Genomic DNA, 23,807 nt, shown 5'->3' on the forward strand with positions numbered 1-23,807 from the left:
GAACAGTAAGGCACGTCTCCCAGAAACCCAACAGCTACGTGAGTTCTCTGTGTGCTCCCAGGTTATCCACATTTTAGGTGAGAACAGCCAGTCCAGACTCCTTGAGGCTAATAGGAGATGCCACTTTTGCTCATTTGCTCTGACAGACCCGTGCTGTGCACTTAACACATATCACTTGGTCCTTCTTGTGCCATATGAGGTAGCTGCTATTTGCATTCTATTGATGAGGAAGCCGGGATTCAGAGAGCCTGTGGTTTGCCCAAGGTTACTCAGCTTCAGAGGATAAGCAGCATGAAAGTCTACTTCCTCAATTAGCCACACAGTCTGGCTTTAGCTGCAGGTGTCATGACTGTCTACAGTTTGTCATGAGAATGACAAAGTTTTAGACATAAGAATACTCTAATAATCATTCTTTCTCAGTTTGTAGATGAGGAGACAGGCTGGTGGGTATGGCTAGCAGAGTGGATGATAGGTGGTGGTGGTAGAGAAGAATGATAGCTGGCTAGGGAATGGGATGGGGCAAGGCTTGCAAACTATGGTCTATGGGCTGACCCAGTCCTCCACCTGTTTTTGTAAATAAAATTTTATTAGAGCACAGGCACACTCATTTGTTTATGGATTGTCTATGGCTGGCTCTGCACTACAACAGCAGGGTTGAGTAGTTGTGACAGAGACTGTATGGCCTTCAATGTCTAAAATGTTCACTATCTGGACCTTTACACAAAAATGTTTGCCAACCCCAGGGAAAGACACAGACACACAGGTTGATGTAAGTTATTGGTAACTTCCTAGTTCTTAGAGTGAGGGTTAAGTTCATAGGTGTTTGCTATATTATGATGCATTAATGACTGAAGGCTACATAATTCTGGTCATGTATCACTAAGGAATGATTATGATTCTATACCTGCAAGTAGAGAGAGAGGGAGGGAGGTGGGGAGAAAGGAGCCAGTTAGCCCCTATGAAGGTTTAAAAGGCTCTCAGTCACCTACACCTGACTTTTCTCCATGGTATCGCTAGTACTCAAAGAACGTTGGAGAAGAGGACAAAAGGTAGCAGGGTGGGTAAAGCAGATTTTTCAGGAAGGGGGCAGGATGGGTATACTGGGTTCTGTGAGGCTGGAAAGGACATGGCCAGAGGGTACAAGAGATTCCAAAGAGCAGGCTCCAAAGAGAGTCACAATCCAATTTTTCAACTTGGTTCACAAGGGTCCTCTGGTACCACCTGAGTGGCATGAGGGGTCAGGTGTCTCAAGCTTTAGCCAGGACCGTCCTCCTACCTGTCAACTCAAGGCTGCCCTTTGAACACTAGCAGCACACAAGTCCTGCAAGGCATTCTCATGGGTAACTGTGAATGTTTATTAAGGAGTTCTGGGTCATGGCATTGCTTGCTCTAATTTAATCCTGGGAACAATCCTGGGAAGCAAAAAATACCACTATCTCCCCGTCGAAGATAAGGCGCTGAGGACCCCAGAGGGCGGGCTGCTCACCCAGGGACCTGGAGCTGATGAATGGTGAAGTGGAATTCAAATCCAGACCCACCTAATCCCGAATCCCACACGCAACTGCTCTAGGACGCTGCCTGGGGCCAGCGATGCCTCTTTACGCCGCCACCGCCACAAAAGCAAGGGTCTTACCTCATGTAGAGGCCCCGGGCACGGGAGCATTTCGCCAAGTTGAAGAGCAGCTCCTGGGATTGAAACCCCACCTCAGCAAATGACGGGGGATTTGCACATTCAAAGGAATGTTCCAGTCTCTGGTGGGCAAGTTCCCAACGGCTTCAATGAGGGAACAGTCACAGTTCATTGATGCCTGATGCTCACAGGGCAGCTTTATTGTTTTATATGTGAAAAATGAGGAAAGGGCCGGAACCTCGGCATCAGGGAGACGATGAAAGACTGAGAAGCATTTCCAAAGTCCCGCGAACCGAAAGGTCAGGCCGGGGAGGCGGGGGTGAGGGGGGTAAGAAAAGAAGCAGGCTGAGAAGTATTTGTGGCACCAGCGAGAAGAGCCTGTGATGTCCAAACCATGACTATGAATTTCAGGGCATCAAGACCCTGTCAACACGGCTAATCCCTACGGATGTTGGCTGAATAAGCCTTCGATGACCAAACAAGTGCACTGTGGAAACCGTGTCAGCCTCCAGCAGGCCGATTTGTCCTCACGTTACACACTCTGCTGGCTCTGTTGCTAGACCCCCAGATCGAGGATCCACGGCCAGAGCCCCCCAACGTGCCGAGGGTTGACACGGCATGGTCAATAAGTCAACAGAATTCAGAAACCACCACCACCGGATTAAGAAGGCAGTTTTATTTTGGTGCCCTGGACTTCAAGCAGATTAAATAATCAGAAAGGCTGAGCCATCGGGGTCATGTCTGAATGCTACAGCTGTTCACTGAGGTTTGACAAACATTCTTTCTGGGGCTCGTCGTCTGAATGGGAAAGGCAGGGATGATCCTGGGAAGGCCGACACTTTAAGAAAGAAGAGGGGGCACAATCGAAAGATCCTCTTATGGAAAACAGTCCCAGCCAGATGGAGACGGGGGCAGGATTGCTTAAATAAGTGGTCTCCTGAGAGCGACGACCGCTTTCTGCGTTGAAGAAAAGCACAAGCGGGATCCTGAGAGAGTGAATGACAAGCTGGACCCTGAGCCTGCCATGCCCTCAGTGGGTTGACCTGCACATTAATAAAGGTGGGCTACGGGTTCCACGAGGAAGTCTGTGCAGACGCAGCCATGAAAGGTGAGCCGTGATCAATCCCCTCGCACCTTAGAAAGTGCTTATCCGTGGGAGGAAGGGACTCCTCTCAACAAGGTATCTGAGGGAAACTTAACTTTCAAGCAGTCTTTCTCCAAAGACCAAACATATGAAAAATGTCTCTGGTGGGGGAATTTATGTTTGTGCCATGTTGGGTCGGAAGAAGGGTGTGGGGACAAATGTACCCAGCCACGATTGGATATGCAGTTGGCATGCCATGGGCCATTTCATAGAGAAAATACAGGGCTTCAAGTTGGAGGGGATATATCATCCCCCTCGGGCAGGCGAGGGGACTGGCACTAAAGGAAGAACGAGCAAACTGGCTATCAGCTCAGAAAGACAAGCCTTTCACTAATAGATTAGCGGATTCTGTGGAAAACGTGTTCTCTGGTTTGAGATTTGATTTCGTGCAACTAACTGCTGCCTGAGATCCCACAGTTGAAGTGGGGGATTGACTCTCCTCTCCCAGGAAGGTGCATTGGCTTTGAAAGGAGTCATTTAGATGATTTACAAAATTATAGAAAGGAAGAGAAAGATTTTGCTCTTTTATATTTAGGAAAAGGAAAGGGGACTATGATGTTTTGCATCCCTTGAGCTGAACTAAACGAAGCAGTATCTTCAGAAGGTTCTCCAGACATCTTCCCTGCTGCCCTCAGTCGGGAATTCAAGGGTTCGGTGCATCGGGCAGCCACATTGTTTCTTTCCCTAGTTAAGGTCCAAACAAAACAAACAGACTCTTCCAAGAGCCTTCTTTATAAATAGATAATCATCTTAAGTTTTAAATATTATTGCATGGCCTTGTGAATTATTCTACCAATTGAACAAAACAGTCCTTGACAGATATTTGCCATATTTTGATATTCAAGTCCCAGGAAAAAAAGCAAGGCATAATATAGCTACTCTGGAGAGTGATCTAGCAGTATCTAAAAAAATGTCAACTCAGCAGCCTCTCTGAACCTTGCAAGGAGGCTCCCGTTGATTTTAGAGACCCTCTTCATAAAATCTGCATGGCCAAGTTGCTCTAAGGATGCTCTGCAGCATTGTTTATAGTGAAGGAAACTGCAGCAACTCAAATGCCCATCAGTAAGGGAGTGGCAATATATTAAATTTGGCGTGGTGTCACCATGGAATCATCTATAGTATTTAAAAGGAATGAATGGGACGCCTGGGTGGCTCTGTAGTTTAAGCGTCTGGCTTCAGCTCAAGGTCATGATCCCAGGGTCCTGGGATCAAGACCCAAATTGGCCTCTGGCTCCTTGCTCAACAGGGAGCCTGCTTTTCCCACTCTCCCTTTGCCTGCCGCTCCCCTGGCTTAGGCTCTCTCTCTGTCAAATAAATAAATAAAATCTTAAAAAAAAAAAAAAAGGAATGAATGAACTCTATATTTACATGGTTAGGTTAGTTTTGAGTGAACAGAGTAAATGGCAGAATAAGACATGCCAATGACTATATTTATGTAGAGCCTTAAAGAACACAATATAAAACATTATGTAGTGTGTGAGTGTCTGTGTGTAAAAGTTTGACAGGTGGTAAAGCACAGCAGGTAAGGATCCTTACAGACTCTGGAAGCAGACTGGGTTCAAATCATGATTCTACTACTATCTGTGACTTTGGACAAGTGGTTTAGCTTCCCCCTGCCTCAGTTCCCTCACCTTTACAATGGGAATCTAACAGAATCAGACTTGCAATTCATACATATATTATAATATATAGTTACATATAATAACATATTAATTGATATATAATAAATATTAATATATTATATAATTATATATTTAAACATATCACATATTATATAAGATAATAATATATAATTATATGTAATATTAGTCGGTTATATATATAATATTAATATAATACTATAATGCACTTACAATAGTACAATGGTCTTGGGCTCAAAACCTGTGCTAGATGACTATTTGCTGTTGTTGTTGTTATTAAGTGTTAATTTTTAAAGGCCCAGAGGGATACTTCAGTAATGGTAGGGGAGAGGGGGCTTCATGTTGGAAAACATGACTTGGGGGCGAATCAAAGGGATTTCAACTGTATCAGCAATGCTTTGTTTCTTTAAGTTAAAAGAAAAAAAGATGAAAAATATGACAACCCATAAAGGATTGATTGACAGAACTTTGTTATAGGAATATAGGTGTTTATTATATGCTTATCTGCATTTTTAAAATCTCTTGAATAAAAGGTGAGACAATCATCATTCATGGAATTTTTACACCTGCGAAGAAGACACACATCAATACATAGGAATACTTTAAACTCGCCCAATCCAAGATGGTCACCATCAGCACCATGTGGCTATTTAAATTTAAATTAATTAAATGCAAATAACAATTCAGGACTCGGTTGCAGTAGTCACATTTCAGGAGCTCGGTAGTCACATGCAGCTAACGAACACCACACTGGACAGCAGATAACAGATCATTCCCATCGTCACAGCAGGTTCTTCTGGACATCACTGATCTGGAGCACACTTTTCAGAAATGCGACTATCTGATTGGCCTGTCATTTTTCTAAACTTCTGGCCTCAGAGAATTCCGCTGTCCCTACAACAGACATGTGTCCCCCTCAAGATTTTTTTCACCTTTCTCTCTGATATCATTAAGCCTTTCATCTTCCAGTGAACGAGCTACTTAAGGAGGTAACTTTTCCAAGGCTCTGACAGCAGCACAGAATGTGCAACATTTGACCCCACTGGGGAGGTGCCCGGTCCCCTGATTCTCCTAAGGGTGGGGAATGATAGGCCCATTCCTGCCCATTCCTTGTGACTTCAGAGGGACACATGTCAAGCAATGCTGACACCGCTTACAAATTGGTTCTTCTCTCTCTCTCTCTCTCTCTCTCTCTCTGCTGTAGGTGACCTGCTTCTGCTCTGCGGTGTGATCGTCCTGCTCCAGGGGGTGTGTGGCTGCCCGGAGAAGTGCCGCTGTCACTCATCCTCACATTCTGTAGACTGCAGCCAGCAGGGTCTGGCTGAAATCCCTTCTGATTTGCCTCCGCAGACTCTAACGCTGCACTTGCAAGATAACCAGATACAGCAGCTTCCTGCTTTCGCGTTTAGGTCAGTGCCCCAGCTAACGACCCTGAACCTGTGCAACAATTCCCTTTCAAACCTGGCCCCCGGAGCTTTCCAGGGACTTCATCACTTGAAGGTCTTAAACCTAACCCAGAACTCCCTGCACTCTCTGGAAAGCAGACTTTTCCACTCCCTCCCACAGCTGAGGGAGCTTGATTTGTCATCAAACAACATAACCCACCTTCCCACCTCCCTGGGTAAGGTTTGGGAGAACCTAACCGTATTTGCAGTTCAACAAAACCAGCTTCAGCAGCTTGATCGAGCACTCTTAGAATCCATGCCCAGTGTGAGGCTTTTATTTCTCAAGGACAACCTCTGGAAATGCAATTGCCACTTGCTCAGTCTTAAACTCTGGCTGGAGAAATTTATCTATAAAGGTCAGTAACATCTGTTTGGACTCCACTCCCAGCCCCACCTGCAGTGTTACCAGCCTAGTGTGAATCTCATCTCTTGTCTGCGTTAGAAGGAACACTGAAGAGTGTGCAAAGGGCCAGTGTAAGCTTTTTCACGATGATGTTATTTTATGGATGGCAAGAGAGGTAGTAAGTCATTAGACAGGGTGTTTAAATCAGGATTTAAATTCATCTACAAATATGATTCATGGAGATAACTTTCTACTGTTATTTTAAAAGATTTTATTTATTGGAGAGAGAGAGAGAGAGAGAAAGAAAGAACAAGCGGGGGGGGGGGCAGAGGAGAGGGAGAAACAAACTCCCCACTTAGTGGACAACCTGACGTGGGGCTTGATCCCAGGACCCCAAGATCATGACCTAAGCTGCCAGCAGACACTTAACTGACTGAGCCACCCAGGCACCCGCTTTCCACTTTTTGATTAATAACATTATTTGTATGAGAGCTGCAGGCCCTTAAGAAGGAGGGAAATTTACCCTCTGAATAATTGCTCAACTCCAAAGTGGCACAAAATTTTAATTTTCAAGTGTGATCCAGCATGGTATCTCTCTTTAGGAGTTTTTCTCCTGTATATGGTTCTACCAATTTGAAAGCCATAATCTTCCCTGAGATTATCCCTTCTGCTTTAGCAAATACCACTGTTATTGAAACTGGATGCAGTAGGGACTCCTCTCTAAAGTCCCTTTACTTTTTCTTTAACCAGATGATAAAAATCAAAGCAAAGGAATCTAGAATATTAAAAATGAGGGCTCTGGAAATCACCCAGGAGTCACCAAACTACAGCCCAAGAGCCAAATCCAACCCATCTTCTGTTTTTTTTTTTTTTTTACATTTATTTATTCATGAGACAGAGAGAGAGAGAGAGAGAGAGAGAGAGAGGCACAGGCACAGGCAGAGCGAGAAGCAGGCTCCACGCAGGGAGCCTGACGTGGGACTGGATCCAGGGTCTCCAGGATCATACCCTGGGCTGAAGGCGCTAAACCTCTGAGCCACCGGGGCTGCCCCCATCTTCTGTTTTTGTAAATATTTATGGGAACACATCCATGCTGATTTATCTAACTCAATGCTAGCCTATAATCAATAGGATGTGGAGGCCCAGAGATGATCAGGGACTTCCCCAAGATGACAGAGTAGAAGCAGAGAGAATAGAATGAATGACTGTTGGGTCTTGGCCCCACGTTCTTTCCCCTATACCACAGTGCTTCTTTCCTCTTAATTTTCTTTTTTTAAAAGATGTTATTTATATATTCATAAGAGACACAGAAAAAGAGACAGAGACATAGGCAGAGGGAGAAGCAGGCTCCCCACAGAGAGGACTTGATCCCAGGACTCCAGGATCACAACCTGAACCAAAGGCAGACACTCAACCACTGAGCCACCCAGGCATCCCTCCTTTTGATTTTCAAGCATCATTCATTTATTCCTGTGCTTGAGTGCCACCTATCTGCTAGGCACTTTTCTAGGCAATGAGAAAAGGTGAATAAGAAAAACTCTACCATCATGGAGGTTACACTCTGGTAGCAGAAACAGATGTTAAATAAGACAGCCAATAAATATCCAAGTTCAGACAGCACTTGGTGCTAGGGAAATAAGGAGGCAGCATGAGTGGAGAGGCAGCAATAGGATGGGAGTTCCATTTCAGAGAGGAAGGACCAGGAAGATTTCTCCAAGGAGGTGTGACATGGATGAACAGAATCTGAACAATGAGGAGAAAGAAGCCATGAAATAATTGCTGGGAAACGATAGAAATTGCAAAGGCCCTGACAGGGGAGTGAGCTTGGCTTATCTAAGAGACACGAGAGGCATACAGAGTAGTTAGGACAGAGGAAGGGATGGAGAGAGCAGACAGAGATGAGGCAACAACACAAGTACTCAGGGGCCAGCTCATGTAGGAACGTGCAGAGTGGGCTGAGTCATCTGGATTTTATTTTTGATGAAATGGAGCTTTCTTGAAGAATTTTAGTCAAGGAAACAATATCTGATTACATTTCAAAAGGTGAATCTGGTGACTGGAAGGAGATTAGACCATAAGATGCAGAAGCAACAGCAAGGGGATGAGGGACAGAAAGTGATTTCACTCACCCTGGGAAGAGAAGATGGTAGCCCAAGCCAGGGTCATGAGAAATGATCAACTTTGGGAGATATCTGGAATACTGAACTGATAGAAATGGCTAATGGATTGGAATGGAAAATGAAGAAAAAAAGAAAAGAGTGTATTATGGAAGATGTGATTTGTTTGATCCTGCATGGTTAACCACATAAACAGTGACTGCAGGGGCTGATAAGGGGCAGACTGGGGAGCGGGGTCTTTGCCCTGCATTCTTTGCAAGTGGGTGAGGATAAGGGAGAGATGATAGATCTAGAGTTCAATCTGGGGCAAGTCAAGTTTCAGGTGCCCATTACACATCCAAGGGGTGCTTCTGAGTCGGTGGCTGTATTTGGACCTCTAACTCAGGAAGATCTCAGAGCTATAGACATGAATCAGAGAGTCAATAGAGTCTGGATGGTTGCAGCAGTTACATAGGAGGAAGGTGGATAGAGCACAGCATGAGTTCAGATATACAATATTGAGTTAAGAATCCCCCTCAACAATGTAATAGCAAATAGTCTATAACTAGCCAACTAATCTTCAAGTTGACCTATAACAGAAGGCATAGAATGTGGCAAAAATTGTACTTGTAGGAGGTCTTGAATAAAACTTCTCACACCTAGAGGTGAAGTGGCTTTAGCTATTATGTTCCACCTAAAATGCTGAGCATCAGCCAAACCATCAGAGAGAGTTTTCATTGAAGAACATTTCTTGACAAAAGATAGTTTCCAGGTCCAGGACACTAGAAGCAACATCATATAGGAGACAGGAGATAGTTTCCCCTACTCTGCCACAAACTCACGGGTGACCTTCACACAAATTAATCTCCCTCCCCAGCTCTCAGCATCACCAGGTGGAAGTTGACAGAGTTAAGCCAGAGAGTTCCTGAGGCCCATTCTGATTCTCAGACTCCACGGAGAATAATATATACTGAGTAAGGCAAAATAGGTATTGGTGAAGAGCTTATTTTTTTTAAGGATCATAAATGAATACAAACAGTAGTGGTATTAGTCAGGACAGGCTGGTTGACAGGACACCCATCAGTGATGGGTGCAATAAAAGTCTATTGCTCACTTGTATTAGACCCAAGGGAACTGGGGGCTAGGGCTGGGTCCCACACAGTCATTCAGGGACATAAGCCCCTTCCAGCTTCTAATACTGCCACTTTATCCTCCAAGGTTACCATCCAGTAGGAATAGATCACATGGAGGATTAAGCAGGGGACTTTGTGGCCTGAAAGTGGCATTCATTGGTTCCATGGGCCTCATACAACAGTTCCTAACCTGAGCACAAAGAATGGGGGAAATTTTGCCTTCCTGTGGGCCCAAGGGCCAAAAAACATGCTTTGATGAATACCTATCAAATGTCTCCTTCACAAAAGCATGCACATAGATTTTGTAATTCGTATTCCTCTCCATTCAAGAGTAAACAAATCATCTTCGTGTCAATAGCTAACTGTATTAAACATTTATAGCTAGGCATTGTGCTGAGTACTTGACCTACTTAACCCAACTGAACCTCAGAGTGATCCTGTGAGATGATTTTCATTATAAATCCCTCTCCCCTCACTTTCCAGATGAGCAAGCAGAGGCAAAGAATGGTCAAGCAACTTGCTAAGGGTTGTACAGCTAAGTAATAGGCTCAAGATTTGAATCTAGTTTCTTCCAAGACACTGGTAAAGAGCTACCAGTGACCTGACGGAGGACAGTGAGGTCTCAGCAAGCTGGAACTTCTTACATTATCAACTTCCATGGATCTAGAAGGGAGGGCCACCCACAAGCTGTCATCAGCAGATTTGCCTCCTGGGGTCGTGGCTGAGGAGATGGTGGTAGAAGGCTGTGAGGTAAATCCTGAGGACACAGCTGCACTAGTGGCCGTGGAGCTCTTGATGGCTATAGCCCCTAACTTCCAGCTGTGTCCCAGGCTCTAGCCTGTGTATTTCTTGGCACTGTGGGTCCAGAGGCCATGCCTCTCATCCTAAAACTGACCAGCAGGAAGCTTGAAATTGGAGAAGATAGTGCTCAAGCCTGAAGTGATTGGGTGGGCCACCTCAGTCTGGGGATGAGTCAGCTCACAGAACTGCTGGCCCCATGGCAGGCAGCCTTTCTAGCCCTGGGGGGTCTCCATGTTCTCTGGCGAGGCTGAATATCATCACTTCTCAAAGCTCCACACTTCATTTCGGTTTCTTTGGCCTTCTGCCTTATAACACATTCCTGGGCAGAGGCATGAAATGGTCCCTGAGGCAGGGATCCTTAGCCTCAGCATAGCCTGATGGCACCTAGGCCCCATCAGGAGCAGCCACTCTGCACCTCTGGCCTCCTGCATGTCAGCTCAGGAAAGGAGGAAATTCCTCTGTTACCTTTTTGATTTAGGGTTGGGGCTCTTGCCTCAGGGGGATCACTGAAGAAGCCAAGAGGAGCCCAACTGACTCTGGTAGTAGGCAATTCATTTTCAAGCAGTGGCAACAAAAAGCTGTGGGTTGAATTTTGCCATTTCAACTAATCCCGGTATGACCTCGGCCATGATAATGAAGGTACTGCAACATGGCCCCATTTACTCATAGTGCCTTGTAGGACTCGGCTTATGAGGCCCAGATGATGGATGGAAGGCATTCTGCAAACTCCGAAGAGCTGTGCAATAGAAGGTTATAATAACATTGAAGTGATCATATCCCACATGTGACTTTCTGGTATAATATCATAATCCACCTGTGGTATGTACAAAGGATCTCCAATCTGACTTGACTAAGAATGGTGCCAGGCTGCATAGCCATTCTCGGGGAGGAGTTCATGGCAGCCAGGGGAGCTGAGCCACAGGTCACACAGGCCAGGCTCCACCCAGTCACAGGGCTTTACTGAGGGTTATTGCATTAACTCTGCTGACCTCAAAAGACTCCAGAGGGGAGAGGGAAGAGGGAGCAGAATGTGGAGAGAGTCAGAGAGTACAGTGGGAAAACCGGGATCATGGGGCTGGGCTGGGTTTGAGGGCTGATCTCCCCCCTTACGGCCTACCTGGGTGACCTTGGACAAGAATTACCCATTAAAGCAGAGTTGTGAGGACTTACTAAACAGTGCATTGCCAACTATCAAGTCAGATATAAATACGGTGTTTTTATGGCAAAAAATATAGTCAGAGAAATGAATTTGCCTGAGGTCAGAGAGTAAATCAGTGGTCATATTTGGCCAGAATGAAATCTATTAGCTCAATGTTCTTTCTAGGAAACAATTACTAGGCACTCAAGTCTTCCCTGAACAACAGGAATCTACAAACCTGAGGAAATCAATCACCTTACAAGAGAGTGGAAACTGGCTCTAATAACGTGTTGGAAAGTTTGGTTCTCAAATTACTGAATGTTCCAAGGCCCGAGGAGACATGTTAATTGTACTTAATCCCATGAACTAAACTAATATTACTGTCAAAGATATACAAACACTCAAAAGGCCATTGACCCCCCCATTTGGCATCACCGAAGAGTGTTGGTAGACACATAGGTATTGTAATTAACACACAATGTCACAACAAAGGACATTTGTTGTATTTATTTATTATTTCAGATTTCCGATGGGAATTTGGTACAGTAGCTGTCCTGCATGGCAGGGTTCCTTAAGGGAGTGAGTAGTGAGCTTGTTTTTGGCAACAGTATCTCAGGCTGACCACCCTTCTTGTCAGCTTCTGCCTCATTTCTCCCTCAGCATTTATAAAGTAGCAGTGACCTGGATTCTAACAAATTCTTGGTCATATACAATTGAGCATAGTGTGTGGCATTTTTAGCATTTAGCCAATTTAGAAATCCTAAAATCATAAACTATGGTTAAGTCCTTTGAATCCAAGTTGGGGGGTGGGGGTCAGGTGCTGTATATATTCCATCTGCCTGAGTTTTTGCAGGTTGAGGATTTTGGTATTCAGTTGTGTCAGGCTCTGCTATCATCCTTTGCTTTTGTTTTTTTTAAAGGGGGAATAACAGATAGTGTCATCTGTGCATCACCGGACACCTGGAAGGGAAAGGAGCTCCTGAAGATCCCTCATGAGCTGTATCAACCCTGCCCTTTCCCTTCTCTGGATGTGGGGTCCTTGAGGGGACAGCAGCTGGGTTCTGCCCACCAGCCTGTCCCCAAGCCTCCTGAGAGCCACAGCACAGGGGAGCGAGACCACCCAGAGTGTGAGCTCAAACCCAAGCCAAGGCCAGCCAACCTGCGTCACGCTGTGGCCACTGTCATCATCACTGGGGTTGTGTGTGGGATCGTGTGTCTCATGATGTTGGCGGCTGCCATCTACGGATGCACCTATGCAGCTGTCACAGCCCAGTACCATGGGGGACGCTTGGCTCAGACCAATGAGCCTGTGAAGATGGAAGGAAAAGAGCTCTATGACAGCTCACCAGCCTGAGAGCCTCCATCTCAAAAAGGAAGAATCATTTTAGGTCAGAGAAAGTATATGAGTAGGGTTGATGCATTCACTGCAAAGGTCTTCCTTTTGCTTTTCTCAACAGAAAAAAGACCTATCCATATAAATATTCTCCTGGGGAAAAGTTATGTTGATATTTTAAAAATACTGTATTTGAAATAGAGATGACACTTGTGCTCTGTGCCCGAAAAGTTATTGCAATGACTCTGGGTGGGGGAAGGCAGTACACAGGGAAAGAAAAGATACACGTCTCAGGTACTCTTCCCTGTGTTAAGCTGCTTTAAAAGAGCAACAGAAATTCAAACACATGTGTTAGTTAGCATTCCTGAGAGCTTTATGGTCCACTGGAAAACTGCCCAATTTTGAGTGCCTGGGAAGAAGCTGGCAATCTTACCCGAGGGGCAGTGAATGCTTCTATAATTCAAACTCATCTGAGATTGGTGATACTTTTAGATGTTGTGTATGTTATATATTTAATGGGAGAGTCTGTTGGTTGGGAATTGCAAAGCTTGCCACAAGAGTCAGATTATATTTAATTTTCTAAATCAGAAAACCATTTGGGGCTTTCTAGGCCACAGAGGAAGAGGAGGGTTCCATGTCTGGATAATGGGACTCAAGCCCAAGGTCTGGGGAAGTTTTCTGATGCAAGGGTAAATAACATATAAACAAACACAAAGAGGACGGGGAGTTGGAATCCGGGGCACATGTTACCAAAAGGCTGTATCCACCAGGCGATTGGAACCTTCCATTTATAACTCTTACAGCAGGAATGAATTTAGAGTGGGCTGAGAGCAAGATAATGGCTTGTGTGTATCTGTATCTACACACATAGTGTACAGAGTGCACAGACTTGTACAGCCACACCCACACATAAACACACTCAGAGCAATCAGTTTACCCACTAATGAAATGCAGCCGTGGCAGGGTGGAAGCCAGCAGCTGTTGACCACCACCCAGACTGTCTACTCAACACTCTGGGATAGGAAGTAGAAAGGAAGTCTGGAGAGAGTGGGAATTATCAAGAGACTCAAGATAGGTGGCAGCAGCCATCCTGAACATTATTTGGGCCGAGGTTTTTTTTAAAAAAAAAAAAAAAATCAGGTGTGGCTTGCTTTACTCCACAGGCACAGTCCTGAAGAGTTGCATGCAAAGTGAATTTTTGTAAATTAAATCATCATTTTAATGCAGTAGGGGAGCTCGCTATTTAAAGGAGCCTTTCATGGAATCTTTCTGTAATGGCAATAATTGGCTCCAGATTTATGCATTTTGTAAATGTGCATTTTCTCATGCGTGTTTTCTTAAAATGTCATCTATCTGCTCTCTCTCACAATGCCCTATCTCATACTTAGAGTCACCTGTTAGAATTAAAATCATTTTACAGAGAGGAGTTAAGGACATGTCAAAAGCAAAGAATGGCGAATATAGGGTCAGCAGTCCCTCCAGAGGCCTTGACAGACATCGCTAATCAATCCCAGCACTCCTCCCAGCTGAGCCCTGATGCAACACAGATGCCTTCTTAAGACAGCACTATAGGCAACCAGAACTAATCAATTGGAATCGGTTCAAAGGATAAAACACATTTGCCATTCAGAGTACTGGCTCTACATTCATTCCTTCAGGCCATGTAAAAATCAGTTTGGATCCTAAATTAGTAGTCCATTCCCTAACCTGGAATGTGAATGGGAGGTCCACACAGCAGGAGTACTCTCTCCCTGTCTGATGCAGTCAGAGCCTTGGCCAATAGTATAAAGAGGCCAAGGGAACTACTGAGAAACCTACCACAGCTTACCCTGCAGGACACACACCAATGCTCCCCTATTCATCACAGAGGCCATCTACACCTGCCCAGTGCCTCACAACTAGCACACCACAAGCTAAAGATAAACCATCTTCTTAGAGCAGCAGTTTTGCTACATGATTTTCTAGGGGGGCAAGTATCAAGTTTGGTGTTGATTTTTTTCCTGAATGTTAAAATAAACCTCGATATGTTGAGGAGTAGGTTGAAAAATTAGATGGTTGAAAAACCATCTACACCTGCCCAGTGCCTCACAACTAGCACACGACAAGCTAAAGGCAAACCATCTTCTTAGAGCAGCAGTTTTGCTACATGATTTTTTAGGGGGGCAAGTATCAAGTTTGGTGTTGATTTTTTTTTTCCTGAATGTTAAAATAAACCTCGATATGTTGAGGAGTAGGTTAAAAAATTAGCATGGATTTTAAGATCAAAAACAGACCCCAGAGAAAGCTGACTGTTCCCACAACTCCATCCCAAGCCCTGGTGCCTCCTTTCTGCTCCACCTTGGGCAGCACTTCAGTGGGCAAGGCTGAGCATCCAGTCTAAGGACAGAATGATTGCTTTCTAGGTGAAAAAAGTTATTCTTTCCCTTGCCCTGGACCATAAGTACTTGGCCAAGAAGGCAACATGACAAAGGAAAGTTAGAAGATCTTTTTATGTCATCCCCATTTCAACAAGTATTTCTAGAACTCACACTAGGTACTAGGCATGGTGAGAGGTGTTCTCGTGAGCATTCGCCATGTCATCCTGGCAACTAGCCATAAGATACTTGAACAGGTATTACATAAGCTGGAAGCTACCATGGCCAATAATACATGCTCCCTTTCATTACTGTGGCTTAAGACCAAGAGTGCACAGTGCTCTGCCAGAGGTTTGGTGACACTGCAGGTCAACACCATCCCCCTGCCCACAGTGGGTATATGAGAGATTTTCCAACACACTGCAGAAAACCCTGAGTGTGGCTAGAATCTTCACTCATCAACACCCAAGTCCTATTAGATTTCTAAGTACAGATGATAACACAGGCAAAGAGATTCCTGTTTTATGAATACTTCTCAAGGAAAATCATTAAAACAATGCCTATGTATATTCAGATTTCTATCTTTTGCCTACAGTCACCACAAACAGCAGTTGGCAATGAAAATAATTACTTACCCTGAAATGTCAACAGCCTCTCAGCACAGAAAAATAGAAATCAAATTGTTTAGATTAACAAATGCAGAGTTATCACTTGTTAATATGAGAAATGAAATGTTTTAACTATAAAAAAACATTGCAGATGAAAGACCCAATTTGCAGGGTATTCTGTGAGAACCACAAATTATCTTTCACAAGGACTACAGCTCATGAGGGGTAATTTGAAAACGTCTCATAGATTATTTTCAGCTGCTTATTGCTGCTGTCATATTCATAAATTTCCCTCTACAAATGCCCTTCTATCATAAAGCCTTGTTGAGGGAATGCTCTGAATAAAATTCATGTTATAGTATTGATTGTTTCTGAGAAAACCATCTAAAATATTGTTTTTTCATCATATCTAGTGGAACAGTATGACTACAGGCTGGTGATTTTTGTTTTGCCAGAGATCACAAATTCACAATAGCAGGACCCAACAGATGCTGTAGCTGTCTGAAGTGAGGCATATTAAGAAGGAAATATGAAGAATACACCCTGCCATAGAAATTGTAAAGAAAGAAAACCTAGTATCAAATCAATACCCAAAAAGCTTTTAAAACTAAGGCAAATATCTCTGACTTGCAGGAAGAATGTTGTGCTTAAGATGGATAAGATACCAATGGACAACCTTACAAAAATGCAAGACTGAGAAGTGATTTACATGATTTCTTTCTAAAGATTCGTAAACATCAAATTTCATTACCCTAGTTAACCAAGTTACCCCCAGAAATAAAACACTGTTGTCTTAGATCCTAAATATCAAGGAAGTGGATAAATCAATTTCTAAAATAACCTATCTGTAGCACACATTAATATAATGATACAACTGTTAGAAACCTGTAACTTTCAATTGGAAATCAGGAAATAACTGTTTCTGGTTTGGTTAAACCCACTGGTGTATCCATTACTAAATGTTATTGGACAGAAACCTACCAGCAAATGATATTCCAAACCTTACATGGCATCACTGGGATGTGGTTTATATGCATAACGTTAGGGAGCAATCTTGTTTTCCCTTTTGATGAAAATTCTTTCTTTCTTTCTCTCTCCTTTTCTCTCTCAAATTGCAATGAAGTCTCAAAGAAACCCTCATTCCATTTGGAGAAACAGCTTCATGGTCTCATGGTCTATCACTCTCCTTTCAGATTCTTAACTAGAGTATCCACATCTACTTTTCACTTCACTGATAATAAATATTCATTTGGATGGACAGGATGTCACCAAATTACAAAGGCCCATCAAGAAGACCCAGAAAAGGAACTAGGTGATTGGGCATTGAGAAAATCCCTAGAGACCATTTAGTTTAGGCCTGGAATATTTGGGATAGCTGTGACCAGCCTCCCTACCCATGCTAGACATTGCTAATAGATTATGGCAAATTTATCTTATGAACCCAGCCACGGCCACAGAATTCTTTAAAACCTGTTTTCTAGGTTCCCAGCACTGTTCAACTAGAGTAACAATAAAGATTAAGCCTATTTTCTACCCTGACATAGTTCTTTGTCCTTATTTTACAAATAGAAGCATGGAAAAGGAATAGGAATTTACCAAAGTTACACAGATAAGTAGTTATAGACTAGACAAATGTAGCTGCAGGATCATGAGGTTAACCTGCATAATACAACCCAACACTGCCATTCTTCATGCATTCAGTGTGAGCCACAATATCAAGATGATAGCATTATTATATTAATTGTAAGAATACATTCAATATTTATCGAGCACCCAATTTTGTGCCAATTGTTTCCCAAGTGTAGTACTTTCATTTTCTCTACGCCTCGTACTGACCAAAGTATATGGGCATTTTACTGCTACACTACAGTTGAAGAAACATAATCACTGGGTTTGGATTATTTGTTCAAAGTTGTACCACTAATAAGTAGTGGAGGATGAATTTATATGCAGGTGTTTCTAAGGCCAGCACCCAGCAATACTTATTGGATGTGTCAGTGTTGTGATCTTTTCCTAGAATTGGACACTGCCAACACTTACCTTAAAATATGGCAGAGAAAAGAAACTCAACCATCAGCCAGTGTGTCAATGCCATAGCTCTAGTCCCACCAAGACCCAGGAAACCAGATGAAAAGACCAAGAAAAATGAAGGTTCTTTTATCACCCAAGACCCTGCTGAGCTGGAAAAGGTATTCTTAGAACGGCAGGGGTAGAAATTCAGCCGAACTCTCTTGCAGCTACTTGAGAAAATGATGAAATTAGATACTGCCTAATAAGTAGTATTGCTAATGAATACAAAGAAGAAAAAAGTCATGAGGATCTCGACATTGGGACTACTGCTCAATGATATCCAAGTCTCCAGGAAGGATGCCCACTATCCGAAGCAGAGATATGACCAGACAGATGAGTGGGAGGCAAAGGAAGAAAGTCTGTACCACCCATCCGAATGTGCTGGTATCTTTCCCCTGATACAGCAGGCTTCACAAACCGGAGGGAACCATTTCCTCCCCATGTAAGATGTCTGAGGAAATTTAACTTCTACAGCACCTGCCATTATGACCTTGCTGTCTTCCTCCACTAGAGAAGAAGAATCTCAACAATGTAGCATATAATAGGATGATATAAGGAAGGGAGGTCAGTAGGATAAGCACAATTAAGGGTTATAGTTTTTATCTACTGTTTCTTATAAGAAATGAAAACTACAGATGACTTTGGTTTACCTAAGTAGTCATACCATCAGGCAGCAATACATAGCATCTCTTACCAGTCCTGCAATACCATTCCAGATGGAAGACATCTAGACACTGGACATTTGTTTAGGGGCTATGCATATTAACTTGCCCTCTATCTTAGTCTCCAAGGAGTACTCTGAAGTCAACAATAAGGGACACTTAAGGGGAAGTCATTCACCCTGCTCAGTGGCAACCATCCCATATTTTAATGGTGGTTAAAATTAAGAAAAAAAAAGCTGAATTGATCCTCCTAAAAGATATATTTAAAAAAGGAACAAAGACAGCATTGCCCACAAGATGCAGAAGAAGCATGAAAGATCTATTTTAAAACATATCCTAGTACGATTTTTGAATTTTCTGATTGGATTTGGTGTCCATTATATCCATTCACATTCCATTGGCAATAACATGCATATGGCTAAGTTCAGAGTTAAGGAAGCACAGAAGCATACAGCTTCAATAGAAAGGCACAGTGAGCAACATGGCAATGGGCAAGGATATTCGGGTTCTTGTAAGAAACAAAGGAGTAAATCACTGCAAACAATCATAAAATAATAATGACTAATAATGGTAAATAATAAATGAATAAAAAGATACATAAATAAGTGATAAATGAATAAAATATACTATAGTCACCATCAGAGGTACAAAGGAAAACATTGCAACATACTGAATCAGTGATATAGAACACCTAATAGGGAATATTCACTCCAAGAATATGGAAGAAAGAAATGGATTAAAGCAATAGAAGATGATAGAAATGATAGAGTAATGGTAAAGAACTAGAATATGGATAATTGGTTTTCCTGATAAACAGATTAGAATTTATCAAACAGAAGGAAAGAAAATCTGAGAGGGTATCTTTTCCAAGTTAAAGAAAAACTACAATTATATAGATCAAGAAAGACTTCCTATAAGAGAGATTAATGAAAAAAAAATCTTAGAAGTTAGTCTAGCTTAGTGCTTGGTACATGAAAGTCTCAATTAGTATAAATTAGAGAAAAAATACACATAAGCAAAACAAATGGATTCTGGTAAAATTTTCTAATTTTAAAGAACAAATTAAAAATTCTGAAGTCTAGAGACCAACCAGCCAAATAAAAAATGAAACTAAACAAGGAACCAAATGGAGATGGCAATTCTCAGATACGCAACGGCTCAGGGAGCATGCCATCTACACATTGTGTTTTGAAGAAAAATGACTCAAGATCTCCTTTAACTGATCAAAGGACAAATTATGAAAAGCAAGGGGAAAGAGGAGGGGGACAAAGAGTGCAAGAAGAACTTAAAAATGTGGGAGTCATGCCGTTCAAGTGCCAGCAATAAGCACTAAAAATCAGCTAACGTCAGAATTAAGTATAAATGATTTAGCAAATATGGCTATAAAACAATGCAAAGTCAATAATTTGACAAACTTCAAAGCACCTTCTGCATGCCAGGCAATTTTCTAAGTATCTGAGATGAAGTAGAGAATAAGAAATATAAAGTATATGCCCCATGGAACTTAACATCTCATAGCAGAAGATAAAGACATAAAAAATATGTATCAGGTGATGGAAAAGCAGGTGTGCAGGGCACAGAGTACTGGGGATTCAGGAGAGGAAGAGTTTCTACTTTATACATGATGATCAGGAAATCCCTTTTGGAAAACAGTTGAGCAAAAATTTGAAGGAAAAGATGGAGCCAGTGGTGAAGATATCTAGAAGGAAACTGTCCCAGGTAGAAGGCACAGTAGATGCAAAGGCCCTGACATATGAGCAAGTTTAATGTGACTGAAGAACATAAAGGCAATTAGCCAAGACAGTAAAGGTGAAGTAGAAGGAGCTGAGAATACAGAGTCACTTGGGGTCAAATCATGTAGGAACCTGTGGGTTGAGGAAGCTTTTAAAATGACTCATAAGGGTACTCATACCTTTGTTTAACTGCCTGTCCTTGAGGGTGGGCAGGAACTAGGGACTTGTTCCTAGCAAACAGAATATATGATATGCATCATAGAGCATCACTTCTGAGACTAAGTAACAAAAAACTCTGGCTTTCATCTTGTTCACCCTCTCTTGCTTGTTCTAAAGAACATCAACTAACACATTGTGAGTTGACCTGTGAAGACAGCCACATAAGGGAGGCCATTGGCCAACAACCAGTGAGGACTAAATGTTGCTAAGCTTCTCAGGAGTGAGTGTGGGAGGATTTCCTTTGTTTTTTGAGCCTTCAGATGAGACCACAACCCCAACAACATTTTCATTGCAGTCCCACAAGAGACCCTGGGACAATACTTGGATTGCAGCCTTTGTGAGAGACCCTGAGCCCGAGGACCCAGCTGAACTTTACCCAGATCCCTGACTCACAGAAACTGGAGGTAATGAATGTTTGCAGTTTGGATTCCATAATGTGGAAGTTAGAGGTAACCTTGAGGAGAAGCACTTCACTGTAGATGAACCTGTCTGGGGTGGGGTCTGGAGAAAACAAGGGGGGAGGTAAGATCCTAGGGCACAATAGAGCAAGAAATCCATGACACAAATAAAATAATTCAATAACAAAAATAATTTTGGCTTAAGAACCTGACTATATCAGCACAAATCTGGAAAGTGGTAGGAGTAGGTTAGTGAAGCAGAAGTGTAGAAAATGACCACAAGTTTCCAAAATTTCTTCTTGTATTTAAAGACAATGGGGAACTCTCATCTGCTTCAGCCTGTCCACATATAATTTGGTCTTGAAGTAGGAATGACAGTTAGACTCAAACTTTTCATCCAGAATAGAACCCAGGAGCTCTCAGTAGGCACAGACTTTGGGAGGCCATGGAAATTCAAAATCTTTGATCAACACTGTTATTGTTATTTTCCCACCAAATGGCCAAAGCATTTTCCATGAGTAGGAGAGTCTTCAGAATGATTGGCAGAGCATTTATATTCCTGCTGCAGACCCTACTGATGCCTATCTCTCTCTTCCAGGGAGGGGAGATTCACATTAGGTCACTTATACTCTGTGGGCACTTTGCTTAGCATGAGTCACATATATTCTTGTCTTAAATAAGATTAAGATCCCAACAAGATCACCAGGAGATTTGCCTGGGTAAAGGCAGCTAAACAAATCCCCAAATCTCTCATGAGCCACGTTGGGGGAAAAAAAAATCCCAGAAACTGTTTTCCACCAAAGCATGTGAGGGCATTTCCAATGTTCTACCAAGCATTATGCTGATTACACTGTTCAGAGGTTTATAAACTAGAGAGAAGATTAAGTAAATCACGGTCTTGACTGACAATGAGAGCATATATTTTTAGAAAGCTTAGGATCTTTGATTGGGATTTCTGTGCAACCACATATACAAAAACATTAGGCACAACTGATGGGCACCTTCTGATACATGAAGCTCTATCTTCAACATTTACTTACATAGCCCAAGATTTAAATATCCAGTTCATTTTTATAAGGTAAAAAGATAGTGAAATGAGTGAGTGAACAAATTAGTGTTTTATGTTTTCCAAAAAATAGATTGTGACATATTTTCATCCAAAGCAGGAGTTGGCAACCTTTTTCTATAAAGGGCCAGGTAGAAAATATTCCTGGCTTTGTAGTCCATACGGTCTCATCATGTGCTCATCACATCACATCATGTGCTCATCTAACTACTGAGCTCTGCCATTTTAGCAGGAAGCTGTCCATAGACAATAAGGGCGTGTTGTTTACAAAGCAGCTGGTAGATATAAAAGTAATTATACCCAGAATATGTAAAGAACTCATATCTCAACAATAAAAAGACACATAATGTAATTGAAATAAGGGCAAAAGATATAAAAGACATTTCTCCAAAGAACAAATGCAAGTAGCATAGGAAAATATGCTCAGCATAATTAGTTATTAGGGAAATGCAAATCACTTCATGCTCACTAGGATGGCTAAAATAAAGAAAACAGACAATAGCAAGTGTTGACAAAGATGTGGAAAATTGGAGTCCTTAGATGTTGCTGATAGGAATGTAAAATGGTGCAGCCACTTTCAAAAACAGCTTGGTCGTTCTTCAAAATATCAAACATAGAGTTACCATATGACACCAAAATTCCACTTTCAGGTGTCTACTACCCAAGAGAAATGGATATATATATATATACAAAAAGTTGTATATGATTGTTCATATCCACATTGTTAATAATAGCTAAAAATAAAAAAAATTAAAAAATAAAAAAAAATAATAGCTAAAAATGGGAACCCAATTCTAACAACTGATGAATGGATAAACAAAATGGTTACATACAAACAATGGAATATCATTTGGCATTAAAAAAAGTATTGACATATACTACAATATGGGTTGACCTTGAAAACATTAAACTAAGTGAAAGCTGATCACACAAGGCAATGTACTGTGTGATTCCTTATCTGCAGAGTACAGAATAGGCAAATCCATAGAGATAGAAAGTAGATTTATGGCTGGGGTAGGGGATAGGCTATCAAGAATGAGTGTGTGTATGAGGGGTCCTTTCTGGGATGTTAAAAATGTTCTAAAATTAGACTGCAGTGATGGCTGCACAATTCTGTCAATACACTAGTCCAATAACCTATACTTTAAATGGGTGATTTTTTCTTTTTTTTTTTTAATTTAAATTCAATTTTCCAACTCATAGTATGACACTCAGTGCTCATCACATCATGTACCCTCCTCAATGCCCATTGGGTGAATTTTGTAGTATGTGAAATATATCTCAATAAAACTATAAGAAACATGAAACATGTCAAGATACCATAATGGCATCTCCTATGCACACTTCCACAAAGAAGAGCACATGCCAATAAGCACTGGCTAGTGAGAAGTGAGTGGTGGGCATAGCCAACCATCGTTCTAACAAGAGTAGCAATAGCAGTGATAATTTAGCAGCTACTCATGATCGACCACTCACCATAAGCATCTGCCAAGCACTGTATATATATTTATAAACAAACTTATTTCTCTCAACAGGAACCAGAGAGGTCCCCCAAAGCCATATAGAATCTGGGTGTAAGTCATTCTCCATTATTGGTAAATTCCTTTCCTTTTTGGTGATGGTGAACCAAATCTACTTCTTTAAAAACTAGACTGTTAGAAATCCAACAAAAGCACTAATCAACCTCATTTTATAAGAAGGGCGAAATGGCCTTGGGCTCTCTGCCAAATCCTTGGTTCACATTGGCTTTAGTGCCCAAATCACACCATATTCTCAAAAAGAGGGGTCTCGACTTGCCAATTTAGAATGTACAAGCCAGGATGGTCTGGGTGGCTCAACGGTTTGGCGCTGCCTTTGGCCCAGGGCGAGATCCTGGAGACCCAGGATCCAATCCCACATCAGGCTCCCTGCATGGAGCCTGCTTCTCCCTCTGCCTGTGTCTCTGCCTCTCTCTCCCTCTCTCTCTCTCTGTCTCTCATGAATAAATAAATAAA

General features: G+C 42.3%; 2 protein-coding genes across 12 annotated transcripts in view; one reads left to right on the plus strand and one right to left on the minus strand.

Annotated features, from left to right (window-relative positions):
* The window catches only part of CACNA2D3 (calcium voltage-gated channel auxiliary subunit alpha2delta 3), a 945,794-nt gene that overhangs the window by 121,728 nt on the left and 800,259 nt on the right, over positions 1 to 23,807 (minus strand). The window lies entirely within an intron of this gene.
* On the plus strand, positions 1,458 to 13,102 carry LRTM1 (leucine rich repeats and transmembrane domains 1). Its single transcript, XM_025456219.3, has 3 exons — positions 1,458 to 2,738; positions 5,619 to 6,215; positions 12,291 to 13,102. Exons 1-3 carry the CDS (start codon positions 2,732 to 2,734, stop codon positions 12,722 to 12,724), a joined length of 1,038 nt encoding a protein of 345 aa, XP_025312004.1. The 5' UTR covers positions 1,458 to 2,731; the 3' UTR covers positions 12,725 to 13,102.

This window comes from Canis lupus, chromosome 20, assembly GCF_003254725.2.
Source record: "Canis lupus dingo isolate Sandy chromosome 20, ASM325472v2, whole genome shotgun sequence".
Classification (NCBI taxonomy): Eukaryota; Metazoa; Chordata; class Mammalia; order Carnivora; family Canidae; genus Canis; species Canis lupus.

What these genes read in the sequence shown, in the direction of transcription:
- LRTM1 (XM_025456219.3), top strand. An exon ending in GGAGAAATTTATCTATAAAG is followed by an intron (nt 6,216 to 12,290) that starts GTCAGTAACATC and finishes TTTTTTTTAAAG; the next exon opens with GGGGAATAACAGATAGTGTC.